At 39.4% G+C, this 14,846-nt stretch overlaps 1 protein-coding gene across 1 annotated transcript in view; it reads left to right on the top strand.

Moving 5' to 3' along the window:
* The window catches only part of LOC104611353 (Rho GTPase activation protein (RhoGAP) with PH domain-containing protein), a 42,060-nt gene that overhangs the window by 5,092 nt on the left and 22,122 nt on the right, over positions 1–14,846 (top strand). The window contains exons 3-8 of the mRNA XM_010278372.3: positions 824–900; positions 4,773–4,843; positions 4,935–5,013; positions 5,112–5,256; positions 5,479–5,598; positions 14,649–14,726. Of these exons, the coding sequence (XP_010276674.1) occupies positions 824–900; positions 4,773–4,843; positions 4,935–5,013; positions 5,112–5,256; positions 5,479–5,598; positions 14,649–14,726 (570 nt within the window). The remainder of the gene's footprint in view (positions 1–823; positions 901–4,772; positions 4,844–4,934; positions 5,014–5,111; positions 5,257–5,478; positions 5,599–14,648; positions 14,727–14,846) is intronic.

The raw sequence follows: 14,846 nt of genomic DNA, 5'->3' as shown, positions 1-14,846 counted from the left end.
ATTTATCAAAAAAAAATCTAAATTATGAAAAGGTCCCCATTGGGGAAGATGTTACATTAAAATCCTCGATTATAGGTTTTCTTCCTAAATTACTCCCTTTTTTCGTGCATAGTACAGTTTGAATACTCCAACAGATTCAACTATCAGACAGAGAGGTTTGATCTCTAATTGCGAGGATAAATCTCTTACTCAAATGACTTCTTGTTTTAATATTGTTTTATTGATTGTCTAGGTTTTGTTAAGTGAATCTTTATCACTAAAATGACCTTTTGTAACATGCCTTTTTATATCAATAAATTTCCCCTTTTGCTAGCAAAAAGAAGATGCATTTTGTGATGCATTAATTTGATATTCACAGTGTTGCTAGAGAGGGAGTAATGACTGATGAGGAATGGTTTCTATTGAGGTCATATCTTTTGTATGCTTTTTCTTTTGTTTACTTGTTTTACATGGTGTACATGTTTTATACCCCAGGTTCTCATACTTAGTTTTGTCCTTAATTTTATTACATGTTTCTTGTTGCAAAACCTCCCTTGAAGGGTCACTTGCTATAATTTGATTGGCCTAAAACTGTATGTAACAATTAGAGATTATTCTGATTCTCCATTTAACAAGTTTGATTTGTATTTGAGTCTGGAAACTAGTCAAAGAATTGGTGCATTGCATGCTCTATTATTTCCTTTCCTGCCTTTTTATGGCTTTCTGTATTCATGTCTCCCCTTTCTTTTATTCTTTTAATTGTAAGATATGACCAGGATGATTTGCCTTATATATTGCTGGGAATCTTAATGTGCTTTTGGGAAACCATGTTGAGGTTTTGCAGGGATAGGTTGGAAGTCATGGAAGAAGCGCTGGTTCATTCTCACACGCACATCTTTGGTTTTCTTCAAAAATGATCCTGTCAGTTATTAAATCTTTTACCATTATATGCTTGCATTTAATGATTATCTTTATTTTAGTTTCCAATCTAGGAAGTGCTAGAAGCTGCTGCAGTGCTAATGCAAAATTGGATAAATTTATGTTTGGTAGAGTTGTCATGGAACTGCATTGGGATTTGCATAATTTTGATTTAAATTCATTACTTACTGACATATAAGGTATACTTTCTTGTGTATTTTGTTTTAAACTTTTAATATGATTTTAGGATTTTTTTGATTGGCAACATTCAAGATTTATTATGGTAAAAAGAATTATAAGAGTGTAAATGAAGAATCTGAATTACTCATTCAGCCCTTATAATCCTAGGCTAACAAATTATTGCCTAAACAAATTGATACAACTCCAAGAACCTCAATCACTCATTCAACCCTGGGCCTGGTGCCTCATCCCTACCACAGTTGAAGAATCAAAAAGTCCATTGGTAGATATGGGAATCCATCTGAATGAGCAGTTCATGTTGGATCCAATGCTTTAGCTTCTCATTTATGTGTCTAAAGGACCAAGGGCCATCAGTCCTTGAAGATTCCCAAGTAATAACGATTGTTAGCTAACTGTTATTATTAGTTTATTTTTTAGTTTATGCCGCAGGGGTATATTTGTATTTTTATCTTTATTTTATTGTTTTGAGTTTTCCCCATCATTAGTGCTTAAATCATTTCTTATCCGAAGTTCCCAAGTATATGGGGTTGGCTACATGAATCTTATTTCACCAATCTAATCTATTTAAAGCCATATTCACTGTTAAATTATTAGTGCTTAAATCATTTCTTATGACTTCTAGAGTTCTACCCATGTCCTTTTTGCTCTTCCCCACCCCTTCAATGTGTAACAAATCACTTCTTCCAATTGGCGCATTTAGTGGTCTTCTATGAACATGCCCATACCATCTTAGTCTACTCTTTCTCATTTTATCACCTATTGGAGCTACTCCTAGGTTCTTACGGACTTCATCATCATCCCTAATCCTATCCTCTATAGTTTTTCCATTCATCCATCTTAGCAATTGCATTTTCACCACATTCATTTTCTGGACATGTTTCTTGACTGCCTAACACTGTGCTTCATGCAACATAGCTAGCCTTACAACTGTTTTATAGAATTTTCCTTTTAATGTAAGTGGTATTCGCTACTACATATAATGAATAAAGGGTGCCGCCAGGCCTGAATTTTTTTGGCTCTCAATTTCCTCTTCTCCCTCTCCTCTCTATACTCTGTAGTTTCCAGGTTGAGATCATGGTACCAGAGCAAACCTTTGGGAGATAGAAGCACTCAAACCACAGTTTTTCTTTCCTTCTTGCCCAGAATTTTGTTTTTGAACTGTGAAGGGAAGAAAACCTTGATCGGCCTTGGTCAGACCATCAATTTTCTCTTTTTCTTATTTTCTGCCTTGGTCGTAATACCAAGGAGATGATTTGGTGACAGTCAGATGCTGTGATGGTGTTTCCTTGGGGTGCATGCTTTTGTGTATGTGCTGTGAAGGGGTTGTGCGGTTTCTTCTTGAGTAGGTAGGGGAAGCCCTCTATTGCTGCATGTGGTGTGTGTGCTGAGGTTGATTGGAGACTGTTTTTCTGGACTAGTATAGTTGCTGTAGTTGGTCTTCCAGAACTTTTCTTGGAGTTTTAGCAGTTCGATTGTTTCTTTTGTTGAGGTGTGATCAGTTTTAGTAGTCTTCTTGTGGTTTGGGTGCTTTCTCTAGTGGCAACTCATGATTTTGTCTCTTCTGAAGTTACATCTACCTAAGATACAACTAGTGTGGGAGTTGATAGCATGAATTTCCCTATGCCAATTACTTTGTTGAATGGACTAAATTACTTGGAGTGGTCTAAGGGTATCAAACTCTATGTTACAGCTAGAGGTAAAGCTGGATACAATAAGAGGAGGTGAAGGAGCCTAAGAGTGGCAATATGGAACATGATAGGGGGGATCAAGAAAATAGTATGGTAATGTCTTGGCTTCTTGTAGGCTGTAGCTATGGAACCTGAGATGAGGAAAAATTTTAAATGGGCTGACACTACTAGTGAGATATGAGAACAGGCGAAATCAACATACTTTGAGCAAAGGCATTACATCAAGATCTATCAGTTACATGATGAATCCTCCACTTGTAAGCAAGGAAATCATAGTTTGTCAGCTTACTATTCAGCCGTCACATCTGTATGGAAAGAGTTGGATCACTACCAGGCAGTTGACTAGGAAATAGAAAGCAATCCTACTCCCCCTCAACTACCTGGTGGGGGGGGGGTTCAAGCTGTAGTAGGGGAGAAAAACATTGTCTCCGACAAAGGAATGTCTGGAGGTTAGACTAGGGTCAGGAAATGAGGCAGGTCAAGTTGGTGAGAGTTGAAAGAAAGAGGGGGATAAAGTGGAGATTAAGAGCCTAGTTGATGGGGATGTTAGAATTGGCAAGAGCTTAGGGTTATTTTTCTGGGGAGGTGAGGAGTACACTAGAAGAGCTTTCGAAGTTTTTGAAAAGAACAAAAGGGAAGAGAGAATGAAGAAGAAGTTGTTAGGAGAAGGAGGAAAGGTTTGGAACGAGGAAGGCGATGGGTATGACGAGACGTTTGATGCTGAGGACTAGCTGCTTTTGCAGGGGGGGTTCTTTTTCATTTTGTTTGTGTGTCTTTATAGTCCTTCTGGTGTTGGATTGGGTGTTATCTTAGCACCGATGTTTGGCTGTATTCAGTTTTTGATTTATATCAATAAATTTTTATCTTTATTCTTCAAAAAAAAAAGATGGGCTTGATCCTAGTGTAAAGATAAAGTTTATCAGGTTCAGAAAACAATTCTGACAAGCCACTCTCCAACCAAGGCAAGCTACCAGGTACCAACAATCCAGCCACGGTTGACAATTCCTTGGTGATTGTATTGTGGTGGACTTGAGTTTGGATATGTCTCTCACCATTTCCTGGGAAGACCCAGAGTTTCAGACTTGATCTCATTTCTATCAATGGATTTGAGCATCTTACCATTCCCGGAAAAGATTCTGGCTGGATATCATTCCCATCATCATTGATTTAGGTATGCATCTCACAATTTCTATCAAGGAGTTTGATTATATCTCATTCTGATCATCTATGGATCAAACCGTAAAGGGGGACAGATCCCCTTTTTTTTGATAAATGGGACAGAACCAATTTTTCTAACTACTTTTTTGACAATCAAACAATGATAAAGAAATCTTTCACAAGTTTCTTTGGAATCACCAAATACTGTACTGTGAAAGTAGGCCTCTTTCCCTTCCCTTCTTTTCCTTCCCCTGCTCCATTTTCTCACCCAAACAAAACCTTAGTATGAACAAGATTCATGAGCAACCTGATTGATGCCCACAAAATTATCCATCGTGTTACTCATCAAAGCCTTGTCCCAACTATATGGGATTATGGGGTCTGCTACATGAATCCTGGTCTGCCATTCTATTCTGTTCAATGTGACATTCATTGTTAAATCAGGAGCCCCTAAACCATTTCACACCATTTCAACCTATGTCCTTTTTGATCTGCCCCTAGTACTTCTAGCCCCTTCAACTTGTAAAAGATCACTTCTTACTGGTGCTTTAGATGCTCTTCTCTGCATCCTATATGTTACTGTGAAATTGTACAAATATCCAATTTAATTTAGTAGGTTTAGCCTTCATACAGCCACTGTTATTAGCCCATGCTAGTTACAACTCTGTGGTTCTTTTTGTCTAGAATTTTGAATTTTTATATGTTCGAGCTTGATGCTTGTTTATTCAATTTTTAGCTTGACTATATGTTCCTTTTCAGCAATTATAATTCACAGTATTACAACCTTATGTATTGGAACTGCTATTGATTAGTTTAGTTGTTTTGTAGAGTGCGCTTCCTCAGAGAGGTGGTGAGGTAAACCTTACTCTGGGTGGTATTGACTTGAATAATTCGGGGAGGTATGCAATATGCATGATTTACACATTCTTTGTTGGTTTGGTATATTGCCCAATGCTCACTTGGCTTATATTAGTATCTATTTGTTTGCAGTGTTGTGGTTAGGGAGGATAAAAAACTTCTGACTGTACTATTTCCTGATGGGCGCGATGGCCGAGCATTCACCCTTAAGGTGCTTCATTTGATTACTTCCATTGTCTTTGTATATTAGGGTGCTTGGAATACTGAGAGACTATCTATCCATATTTTGTGTTATTTTCTGACTTTCAGGCTGAGTCTTCAGAGGATTTATTTGAGTGGAAAGCAGCACTAGAACAGGCTCTTGCACAAGCACCAAGTGCAGCCCTTGTAATGGGACACAATGGGATTTTCCGGAATGACACAAGTGATACAATTGAAGGATCTTTCCAACAATGTCTGTAATCTTCCCTTACCTTTCTCAAAAAAAAAAAAAAAAGAAAAGAAAAAAGTCTGTACTCTTCTACCCAATATTAATTATTACACCTTAAATTGCCCAGGATGATATATGGTTCATTATTTATGTCTTTGTAAAATTGAACTTTAATCTGATTCATTTGTACTAAAACATTTCTTTTAATCACATGATGTACTAAAATATTTGCATGCTATAATTTAGGGAGAGATAAGCGCCCAGTCAAGTCATTGGTTGTTGGAAGACCAATTTTACTTGCTCTAGAAGATATAGATGGGGGTCCATCATTTCTTGAGAAAGCTCTTCGATTTTTGGAGAAGTTTGGTAAGTTATATTGTTGACTTTCTTCATGCTTTACTGCTCTGGAGCTTTATTTTCACCGATCTCTTTTTGAAGAAACTTAATTGCATTTATGGCTATTATTACATTTTTTTGATTATTTTTGTCCTTAGTTTTTTTTTTTTTTTTTCTTTATGAGCTCATAAGCATTGTTTTTCCCATATCTGCGAATTACAAGTAGGGATGACACCCCTTGCACAACTAGGTACAAGTATACAAGGTTCACAATTTCAATTTCATAGTAAGCTTTGATGCTTAAAAATGAGAATTCTGAATGGTGTAAAAATTTCAACTTATAGAACATTGTGAAGAATGAAATCTTGCAATAGTACTATAAAATATGTCAATAGGTTCCTTTTCTTAGTGGATTGGGAGGTAAATTGCAGAGGTTTATCTTGTAGAGCCCTACCTAGACCTATCTTAGATCACTGCCCAATCATTTTGCTGTAAGATTTACCTAGTGGAGTGTCATCACCTTTTAGGTTTGAAAACATGTGTCCTTCACATTGTTCACCCATCCTTCACATTGAAAGTATGGAAAAAAGAAGTGTTCGGACATGTTATCAAAAAGTCCGAGGCAATTTCGAATCAACTAGTTTCTCTTTTCTCCTTTTGGGTGATTTCTTGTCACCTTGTAATCTCTTTTCACTTTTAATAAATTTTATTTTACTATAAATAGAAGAGAATCAAATAGTGGTTTTGAATGAACTAAAGGCATAGAGGATTAACAAAAGGGGATAAATTGGAGATGGGAAGTGATAAAAGAGCTATAAATTCTATTGAGGAGAGGAAATTTCTTATAGATAGAAATCTTGATCTAAGTGGATCAAGGAAGGGGATGTGAATTCTAGATACTTAATCTGTTGGCAAATGGAAGGAGGAAAAATAATTTTTTTTTTGTAAATTGTTAGTGGATTGGAGAAAAATAACTCAGCAAGAAGAGATAGCTAAGACTTTTGTGGGATATTTTCAAACCCTTCATGATGCTCCCCTGTCAAAGAGGTTGTTTGTGGATAGATTGGGTTGGCCCACTTTGAGTAGGGAGTTGGTAGAGAAGTTGGAAAAACCCTTTGATTTGGATGGAATTAAAAATGCAATGTTCTCTGTGGATAGAGATAAAACACCTCATTTTGATGGTTTCACCTACTAGGCGCATAGACGAAGCACATTTCAAGGTCTACACCTTGCCTATGCCTAGGTGCAGCACCTTTAAAAAGGCACATACTTGGTGTTCCTTGTGCCTCAGCTTAGGCGTGCCTTGGTTAAAATTTGCGCATTTTTACCTTTTTTTAATCATGGTGGCTTCACTCACTCACCGGTGCTCCAAGAACCCCCTTTTTACTAATGTTGTTCATTCATCTTTATTAATACAAGACATTTTTTTAAAAGATAAAGAACTATAGTTAAAACTAAAATCCAATCTTTTATGTATGAATTAAGAATTCAAGACCCCTAGCATGTGCATGTTTGGGCTTGCCTCAAGGGTCTCAGTACAAAGTAGCTTGTAGAATTAGGCTAGTGCAATTAGAAAGAAATAAAGAGATTGAAAGTTTAACATGGTTGAATGTGTTTTGTATGTTAATTTAATTTATTTATTTTTGATCAGAAACGATAACTTTCATTAGAGATAAATTAACCTGAAATACAGAATTCAACCCTTATTAGAAAAGGTTGATCCAATAAACATCAAACATTACAGCATTGCCCAAAAAAGACTCTCCCTTGCAGTCCCTTGTTTTGCTAGGGCGTCAGCAAAACCATTTGCTGATCTCCTTACCCACTTGAACCAAACACCCACCTCCCTTGTTATGCTAAGAATTTCCCTTATCAGCTGTCTATATTGCCAAATTCCCAGCTGCCCTGATTGAATCCACCCAATTACCAACTTGGAGTCTCCCTCTATCTCAGTCTGTTGTAGCCCCAACTGTTTGGCCAGTTTTACACCTTGATGTAGTGCCAAGATTTCCGCTCTTAAGGAATCTCCAACTCCTATTGGACTTCAAAACAAAGCCATTATCTTGCCTTCATTATCTCTGAAAACACCTCCTATACCAGATGGGTCTGGATTACCTATAGAGCTTCCATCAAAGTTTAGTTTCACCCTTTGTTGTGCCAGTGGGGACCAAACTTCCTGTATCATAGCTTTGGAAGTAGTAGTAGATGCCACAATACCCCAACTTCTATAAATGTCTTCAACTGAGAAATCCTTAAAAAGATCATAGGATTTCAACCAGTGGATAACCTTAGTAGTTATTCCTTCCACAACCTCTTCCTTGGATCTACATCTGCCTTTAAAGATCCTATTGTTTCTTTCCTCCCACATAGACCACAATACAACAGCTCTAGTGGCTCTCCCCATAATCCTTCCACGAACCGTTGGTTGCCTGTAAAAAGTTGGATCAAAGAGGTTCACCACGCTTGAGGAGGGATTCCACCTGTAGCCAAAGAGAGAAGAGAACCAAGACCAAATAAAGAACACAAAGGGACTTGAGATTAGTAAATGTGAAATTGTCTCACCAGAACCCAAACAAAGGCAACAAACATGGGGGGAGAGGCACATATTTGGCCTCTTTTTCTGCAATAAATCCAAGGTGTTGATTTTTTGGAGTACCACTTCCCAACAAAAGGCTTGAATTTTAGGGGGTACAGGGCTACTCCACACCTCCTTTGAAGGAAAGTTCCCTACAAGGTTAGAGGTCTGAAGCAAAATGTTATAGAAAGAAGAGCAATTGAAAAAATCAGAAGGGGAAGGCTTCCAAATTCTGCTATCTCTACAGGACTGATCAAGAAAGACTTCCCCTGACTGAGTGATCAAATCATCAACCATCCCCATTTCAGAATCTCTTAGACCTCTTTTTAAGCCCAAATCCCAGGAGTTATCAACAAACACTGAAGAGATCAATCTTCTTTTGTTTTTAGACAAGGAGTAAATAGAAGGAAATCTATCTCTAAGGGAGTTTTCACCAACCCAAACATCTTCCCAAAACAAGACTTTATTTCCAACGTAGACATCATATTTGAAATAAGGAAGCATAAGAGGCAAAATACCTTGAATAGCTTTCCAAGGTGAACACTGAGAAGCCCCAAGGTCGAGTCCTGCATCCCAGCCGTTATCTGCCAACCCATGAATACTAACAATCACTCTAGACCAAAGTCTGTCCTGTTCCATCGGTAGTCTCCAAATCCATTTCCCCAGCAAAGCCATGTTTCTTAATCTTATATTTCCTAACCCAAGGCCTTCATCATCCCTACTCCTAGAAACCACCTCCCACTTCACTAAGTGATCCTTCTTAGTATCCCCTGGTTCCCACAAGAAATCCTTCATTATCTTCTCTAACTGGTTAGCTACTTTCATTGGTACTCTAAAGGTAGACAGGAAATAAACTGGCATGTTGGCTAAGGTTAACTTGATTAAGGTTATCCTACCCCCTAAAGAGATGTAATTCCTCTTCCAATTTGTTAACTTCTTGGAGAATCTTTCAATTACAGGGTACCAAAAACTCTCAACCATTGGGTTCCCTCCCAGTGGTAGCCCCAAATGTTGTAAAGATCAGCCCCCCACTTCACACCCCAAAATCCTAGCTAGGGAATCCACCTCCTCTCCACCTAGATTGAGCCCTGCCACACAACTTTTTCCCCAATTCACTTTAAGATTGGACTTCCTTTCAAATTGAAGCACTAGACTCTTTAAGTTCCGTAATTCCCCTTCCTCTCCGTCACAAAACAAGATGATGTCATCTGTCAATTGTAAGTGTGTGACCACCACCTCCTCCCTACCAATCCTCCAACCTCTTATCAAATTGTTAGCATTGGCCCTCGAAATCATGGCACTCAACACATCAGCTACTAGGGTAAAGAGGAATGGGGACAATGGATCTCCTTGCCTAATACCCCTCTTTGCAAGAAAGAAACCCCTAGCTACACCATTCACCAATATTGAGAAATGACATGAAGAAATGCATCCCTTTACCCAACTGCACCATCTCTCCCCCTAGGCCCAGGAGCTTTAGCTCGATCCATGGAGAAGATTGCATTTCTCACTTCTTGGGCCTCAAATCTTCTTTCCAAAGATTCCAATAAGACTATCTTCCACCCTCCACTCCAAGTCCTCTAAGCTCTCACTAGGTTTCCTTGGGTTGTCATACACTAATTTGAAGTGATTAACCAAAGCTTGAGCTATATCATCTTTCCTTGTCAGCAATTGCCCATCCCACTCCAATTTTGAAACAGAAGTCTTCCTTCTCCTCCCATTTGCCAACGAATGAAAAAACCTTGTATTGATGTCCCCTTCCTTTAGCCATTTGCACCTGGATTTTTGCCTCCAACTTATCTCCTCCTTCCTAAGAAGATCTTCTAGTTCCTGTTTCAAATTCCATCTTTCCACCCTACCCTCTTCCCTCAGCCTTTTTTCAACTTCTAGTCCATCTAGCTCCTGCACTCTCTGACTGATTTCCTCTTTCCTTTGCTCTAATCTACCAAAAACCTCTTTATTCCAAATCTTGAGTCTAGCTTTCAGGAGTTGTAGTTTCTTGTAAAACCTATACCCTTTCCATCGGAATTCCACCACTTTCCACCCTTCTTTTACCTTAGTTAGAAACTCTGGATGAAGTAACCACATGTTTTCAAACCTAAAAGGGCACGGGCCTCCATCTAGTCTTTCTTGAGACAACCTGATTGGGCAATGATCTGAAATAGGTCTTGGCAATGCTGTAACACCTAAAATCCCCCATTCAACTTCCCAATCCACTATAAAGAGGAACCTATCCAATCGACAATAGGTAGGGTTTTCTTGGAAGTTTGACCAGGTAAAATTTGCTTGCTGAAGAGGGAGGTCTCGCAATGTAAAATTCTCCACAAAGAGATTAAACTTCCTCATGCTAGATGTAATCCTACGACTGGGGTTATTGGGACAACCTGATTGGGCAATGATCTGAAATAGGTCTCGGCAATGCTGTAACACCTAAAATCCCCCATTCAACTTCCCAATCCACTATAAAGAGGAACCTATCCAATCGACAATAGGTAGGGTTTTCTTGGAAGTTTGACCAGGTAAAATTTGCTTGCTGAAGAGGGAGGTCTCGCAATGTAAAATTCTCCACAAAGAGATTAAACTTCCTCATGCTAGATGTAATCCTACGACTGGGGTTATTGGACTCGTTTAAGAATCTTATTACGTTGAAATCCCCACTCAAACACCAAGGGCCATCACACAAACCCCTAACAGCTGCTAGTTCTTCCCAGAAACCTTTCCTTTCCTTGTAAGAGGTGGGGCCATAGACATTAGTTAGCACCCAAGCCCACCCATCTTCCTTTCTCTTCAATTTTATTGACACCGAGAAGTTCCCAATTAATTCTTCTTCACACTCCCAGTCTTCATTTCTCCATAAAGTAATAATTCCCCCTGAAGCTCCCCAAGATTGTGCAAAGGCCCAACTCAAATTTCTTGTTGACCAAATGCTCCTCACCCATTTCTCGTCCACCTCAGACAATTTTGATTCTTGTATTAAGATCACATCTGGCTTTTCTCTTCTAAAGAAGTCTTTGATCACTCGCCTTTTTTTTGAACTCCCCAAACCTCTTACATTCCAGCTTATTAACTTCATGGACAAACAAATCAGGTAGCCCCAACCAAACCACCCTCTTTACTCCTTTTTTCTATCCTTCCTACCCCCACTCGCTTTATCATAAACCACCCCACTCTTCAACCTCTCCACCTCACTCAGCTTTTTCTTCCTCTTCTTAGAAAGCTCTCCTACCTTCTTACTAGACTCTTCCACCTTCTCAATTTCTTCTAGTTTCTTACCTGATCCCTTCTTCTTCTTTTTCCGCTGTCCTTTTGATTTTCCACTGTATCCACTTTTCTCCACTGTATTGGGAAATTGAATAATCTCCTCCTCAACCCTACCCTCTCTCACATTCAGCTCCTCTTCCATCCTGATTCTAAATAGTTCCAAGATCAACTCCCAAATTTTGTCCCCTAGTTCTCTCTCTTCTGCTTCTGAATTTATCTCCCCTACTATCTCTGTCACTTGTCCCGAATCAAACGAATTGGCAGACTTTAAAGCTGGGCTGGAATCACCTGTAGGCGAGACACACACAGGACTTGGGGAAACAGAGTTAATAACCAAAAACTGAACCTGAAAACAATCCAAACCTTGGGAGGAAGAAGACGCAATATGAGTTGCTGGAATAGCCTGAACCCCTTTTGTTTGACTTTCGCTGGGAATAGGACCCTCGATATCAAGATCTGGATTGATTGCAGTGGGAAGCGGGCAGTTTATAGCCCTGCTTGGAGGAACCAGATTGCCAACACACACCGTACAAGCACCCATTCCCTGGTCTTTACAAAGGATTGAATCCCCTTTTCTCCCTGTTTCGGTTTTCTCCTCACCTGAGCCTGTTTTCTTTCTTTCCAACTCCTTTCTAGGCCGAACCAACTCTCCTGGAAGTGTACAAGCCTCTTCTTCGAACAGTAACTTTAATCCTGGGTTGTCTTCCTCCCCAAACCTTGAACGACATTTACTCTGTATACTACCATAGCTGGACTCTTCAACATACAACTCCTCTTTCAGAGACTCGTCATCTACACTTACCCAGTCTGAAGCAGAATCCTCCTCTTCTAACCTCGTGCGATTATATCTCGGATTAGGTTTATCTGGGCTAGTGGAGTAAGAGATCAGTCTTGGCTGCCACGCTAAAGTCAGACCAGACAAATGTTTTTCTTTCGAGCCAGTTGCAGACCAATCTGAAGAGGACGAAGATATACCACAGCGAATGCCCATAGTCTTTTGAACCTTGTTCCACCTCACGTGCCTATTTAAGTGGTCACCTGATTTATCTATAGGCTTACTTGCTGTTGGAGTCTTATTTCCAGGCCCATCCACTTTAAGTTTAAGACTGGGCCCACCAGTACCCCTCACTTCTACCGTTGGCCCATCCTTATAATTTTGAACCTGACCCAGTCTTTTTAAAAGTTTAGTATTGGTTCCCTGACTGCAGGCCTGGGCCATATCAAACGACAATCCACCTGGTTGCTGTTCCAATCTACCTCCACCTGTCCCCACCTTTGGACACTTGTTCAAATTCAAAAAGTCTTCTGACAGACTTTCTCCACCTTTGGACGTTACTATCTGAGCAAAAGTCCTAGTCCGATCCTCTGATTTGCCAATTAAAGTGGAAGACTGGGGTACTGCTTTCCTATCCCTTGCTTTTACAGTTTCCTTCCCAGTGTTAACTCGAACCTTGGAGGCCACGTCATCTTCGTCTTCCCCACTCCTCTCCAATCTCCACCATCTAGCTTCTGTAGAAGTTGCAATCCAAACCCTGAGTTCTACATTATCTGAAGTTAAATCCAAAGACCTTGGGATAAGCTCTGGCTTTGCTCCAGCTACATTAATCTGCACGGCACTCAGGTTGGAAGCATCAAAGGAAACCATCTTGCCTCCACATAGCTTCGCAACTTTCCTGAATACCTCCATCTTCCATAGATGGAAAGGCAACCCAATAATTTTCAGATTGATAAGTTCTGTGGGTTCTACCAACTGTACATTGCAAAAAGGCTTCCATTTCTCCAACACCACCACACTTTGCTCTGTTACAGACGAAACAGTAGCAAAATCCAGAGGAATCCTCTGAAAATACACTACAGCCTTGTGGTCGTCAAAGGGAGAAACCTGCAACACCTCTGTAGTGTTCATTATCTGTTGGACTTCTTCACCTAGTCTCTCCCAATCTTTTACTTTCTTGTTTACCGAGAGGACAAGTTTAAGCTGCCAATCCTCTTTAGGTTTGTTCACCCACAATTTCACCAAACCTAGTTCAGCATCAATCTGCAATTTACTTTCCATCCCTATCTCCTCCTCTCCTGGGAGGAGTTGAGAAGGGTAAGGGCCGTAAGGCAAAGTTGGGTGAAGGAAAGGAAAGAAGTACTGAAGAGATTGTGGCTTCAGTTGGCAAACTCATCACAAGCTGGGCCATTTCTCTTCCAGAATTTGAGCAAATCAGATTTTTTGACTTTGCTGATAATTTTTGATACTTGTTACTTGTTAGAGATCCAATCTTGTAATGTGAATCAGTTAGTCTGAACTGAAGTTTGATGTATGCTTGCTTTGATTTAGGGTGTCATCTTGACACCTGAACAGCTTGTATCTGTTTTTCGTTTTAATAAAATTTTTACTCTTATTCTTAAAAATATAATAATTTGGCCCTAGAGAGGAATGGGTTTGGCAAGAAATGGAGAAAATTGACGAGGGACTGTCTAAATTTGTTCCACTATTCAATTCTTGTAAATGGATCTGCTAAAGACTTTTTTCTTGCTAAGAGGAGACTTGGACAAGGGGACCGCCTGTTATCTTTCCTCTTCACTATTATGGCTGTTGTGTTTAGCAAGGTCTTCTAAAGTGAATAAGCTGGACCTGGTGCGTAGGTGGAAGGTTGGGGTAGAGGAAAGGCAAATACAACAGCCAAACCTATGTCATAGGTTTGAGGAGCTGTTGCCTTTCCTCTCACTCAAACATGTCATAAGGGTTGCGCACTCAAGTTTTAAGAAATTATTTGAAGGGTTATGCTATGACATTTGTATCCTTCAAAATGGAATGCTGCAATTTGATGCAGATCCTCAACCTGGTATTTGGCATAGGTTTGGGTGACCTACTTTTTTATTTATTTTTGGTAATTTTTTAACACTGTTGTTGTGCATCAAAGAATGAATGTAGCTGAGATGGATGAATAGCAAGACTAGAAAGGAGAGAATCAGTTTGGTGCAAGTAAAAATCTCTAGAAGACCAAGAGGAAGACCAGAGAAAATGTGGTATACTGGTATGAAATGATAAAAATGACTGAAGGACTTATAAGTTGACAGAAAACTTGGCTCCAGATAGAGCACAATGGCAGGACAGGGTTCGCTCTAGGAGTTGAGTCGAGAGTTGCTTTGCTTCAATCTTTGATGTTTGTTTTTCTGTATTGCTTCAACATTTTGAAGTTGAATCCTATGAATATTCTTTAAGAAACTGATAATATAATTTTTTTAACAACAGGAACTAAAGTAGAAGGGATTTTGCGACAGTCTGCAGATGTGGAGGAGGTTGACCGCAGAGTTCAAGAATATGAGCAAGGTTTTCATGTTATGCAACTTTTTGCATCGTATCTTGACATTGATTATAACTTGGGGAATCTTTTATCTGCCATATTTAGTTAATTCATTCAAATGCCTTCACATGAGGTTGTTTGTCACT

The sequence above is a fragment of the Nelumbo nucifera genome, chromosome 7 (genome assembly GCF_055504915.1).
Source record: "Nelumbo nucifera cultivar China Antique chromosome 7, China Antique-T2T, whole genome shotgun sequence".
NCBI classification, from domain to species: Eukaryota; Viridiplantae; Streptophyta; class Magnoliopsida; order Proteales; family Nelumbonaceae; genus Nelumbo; species Nelumbo nucifera.
This window is presented reverse-complemented; position numbering and strand designations above follow the sequence as displayed.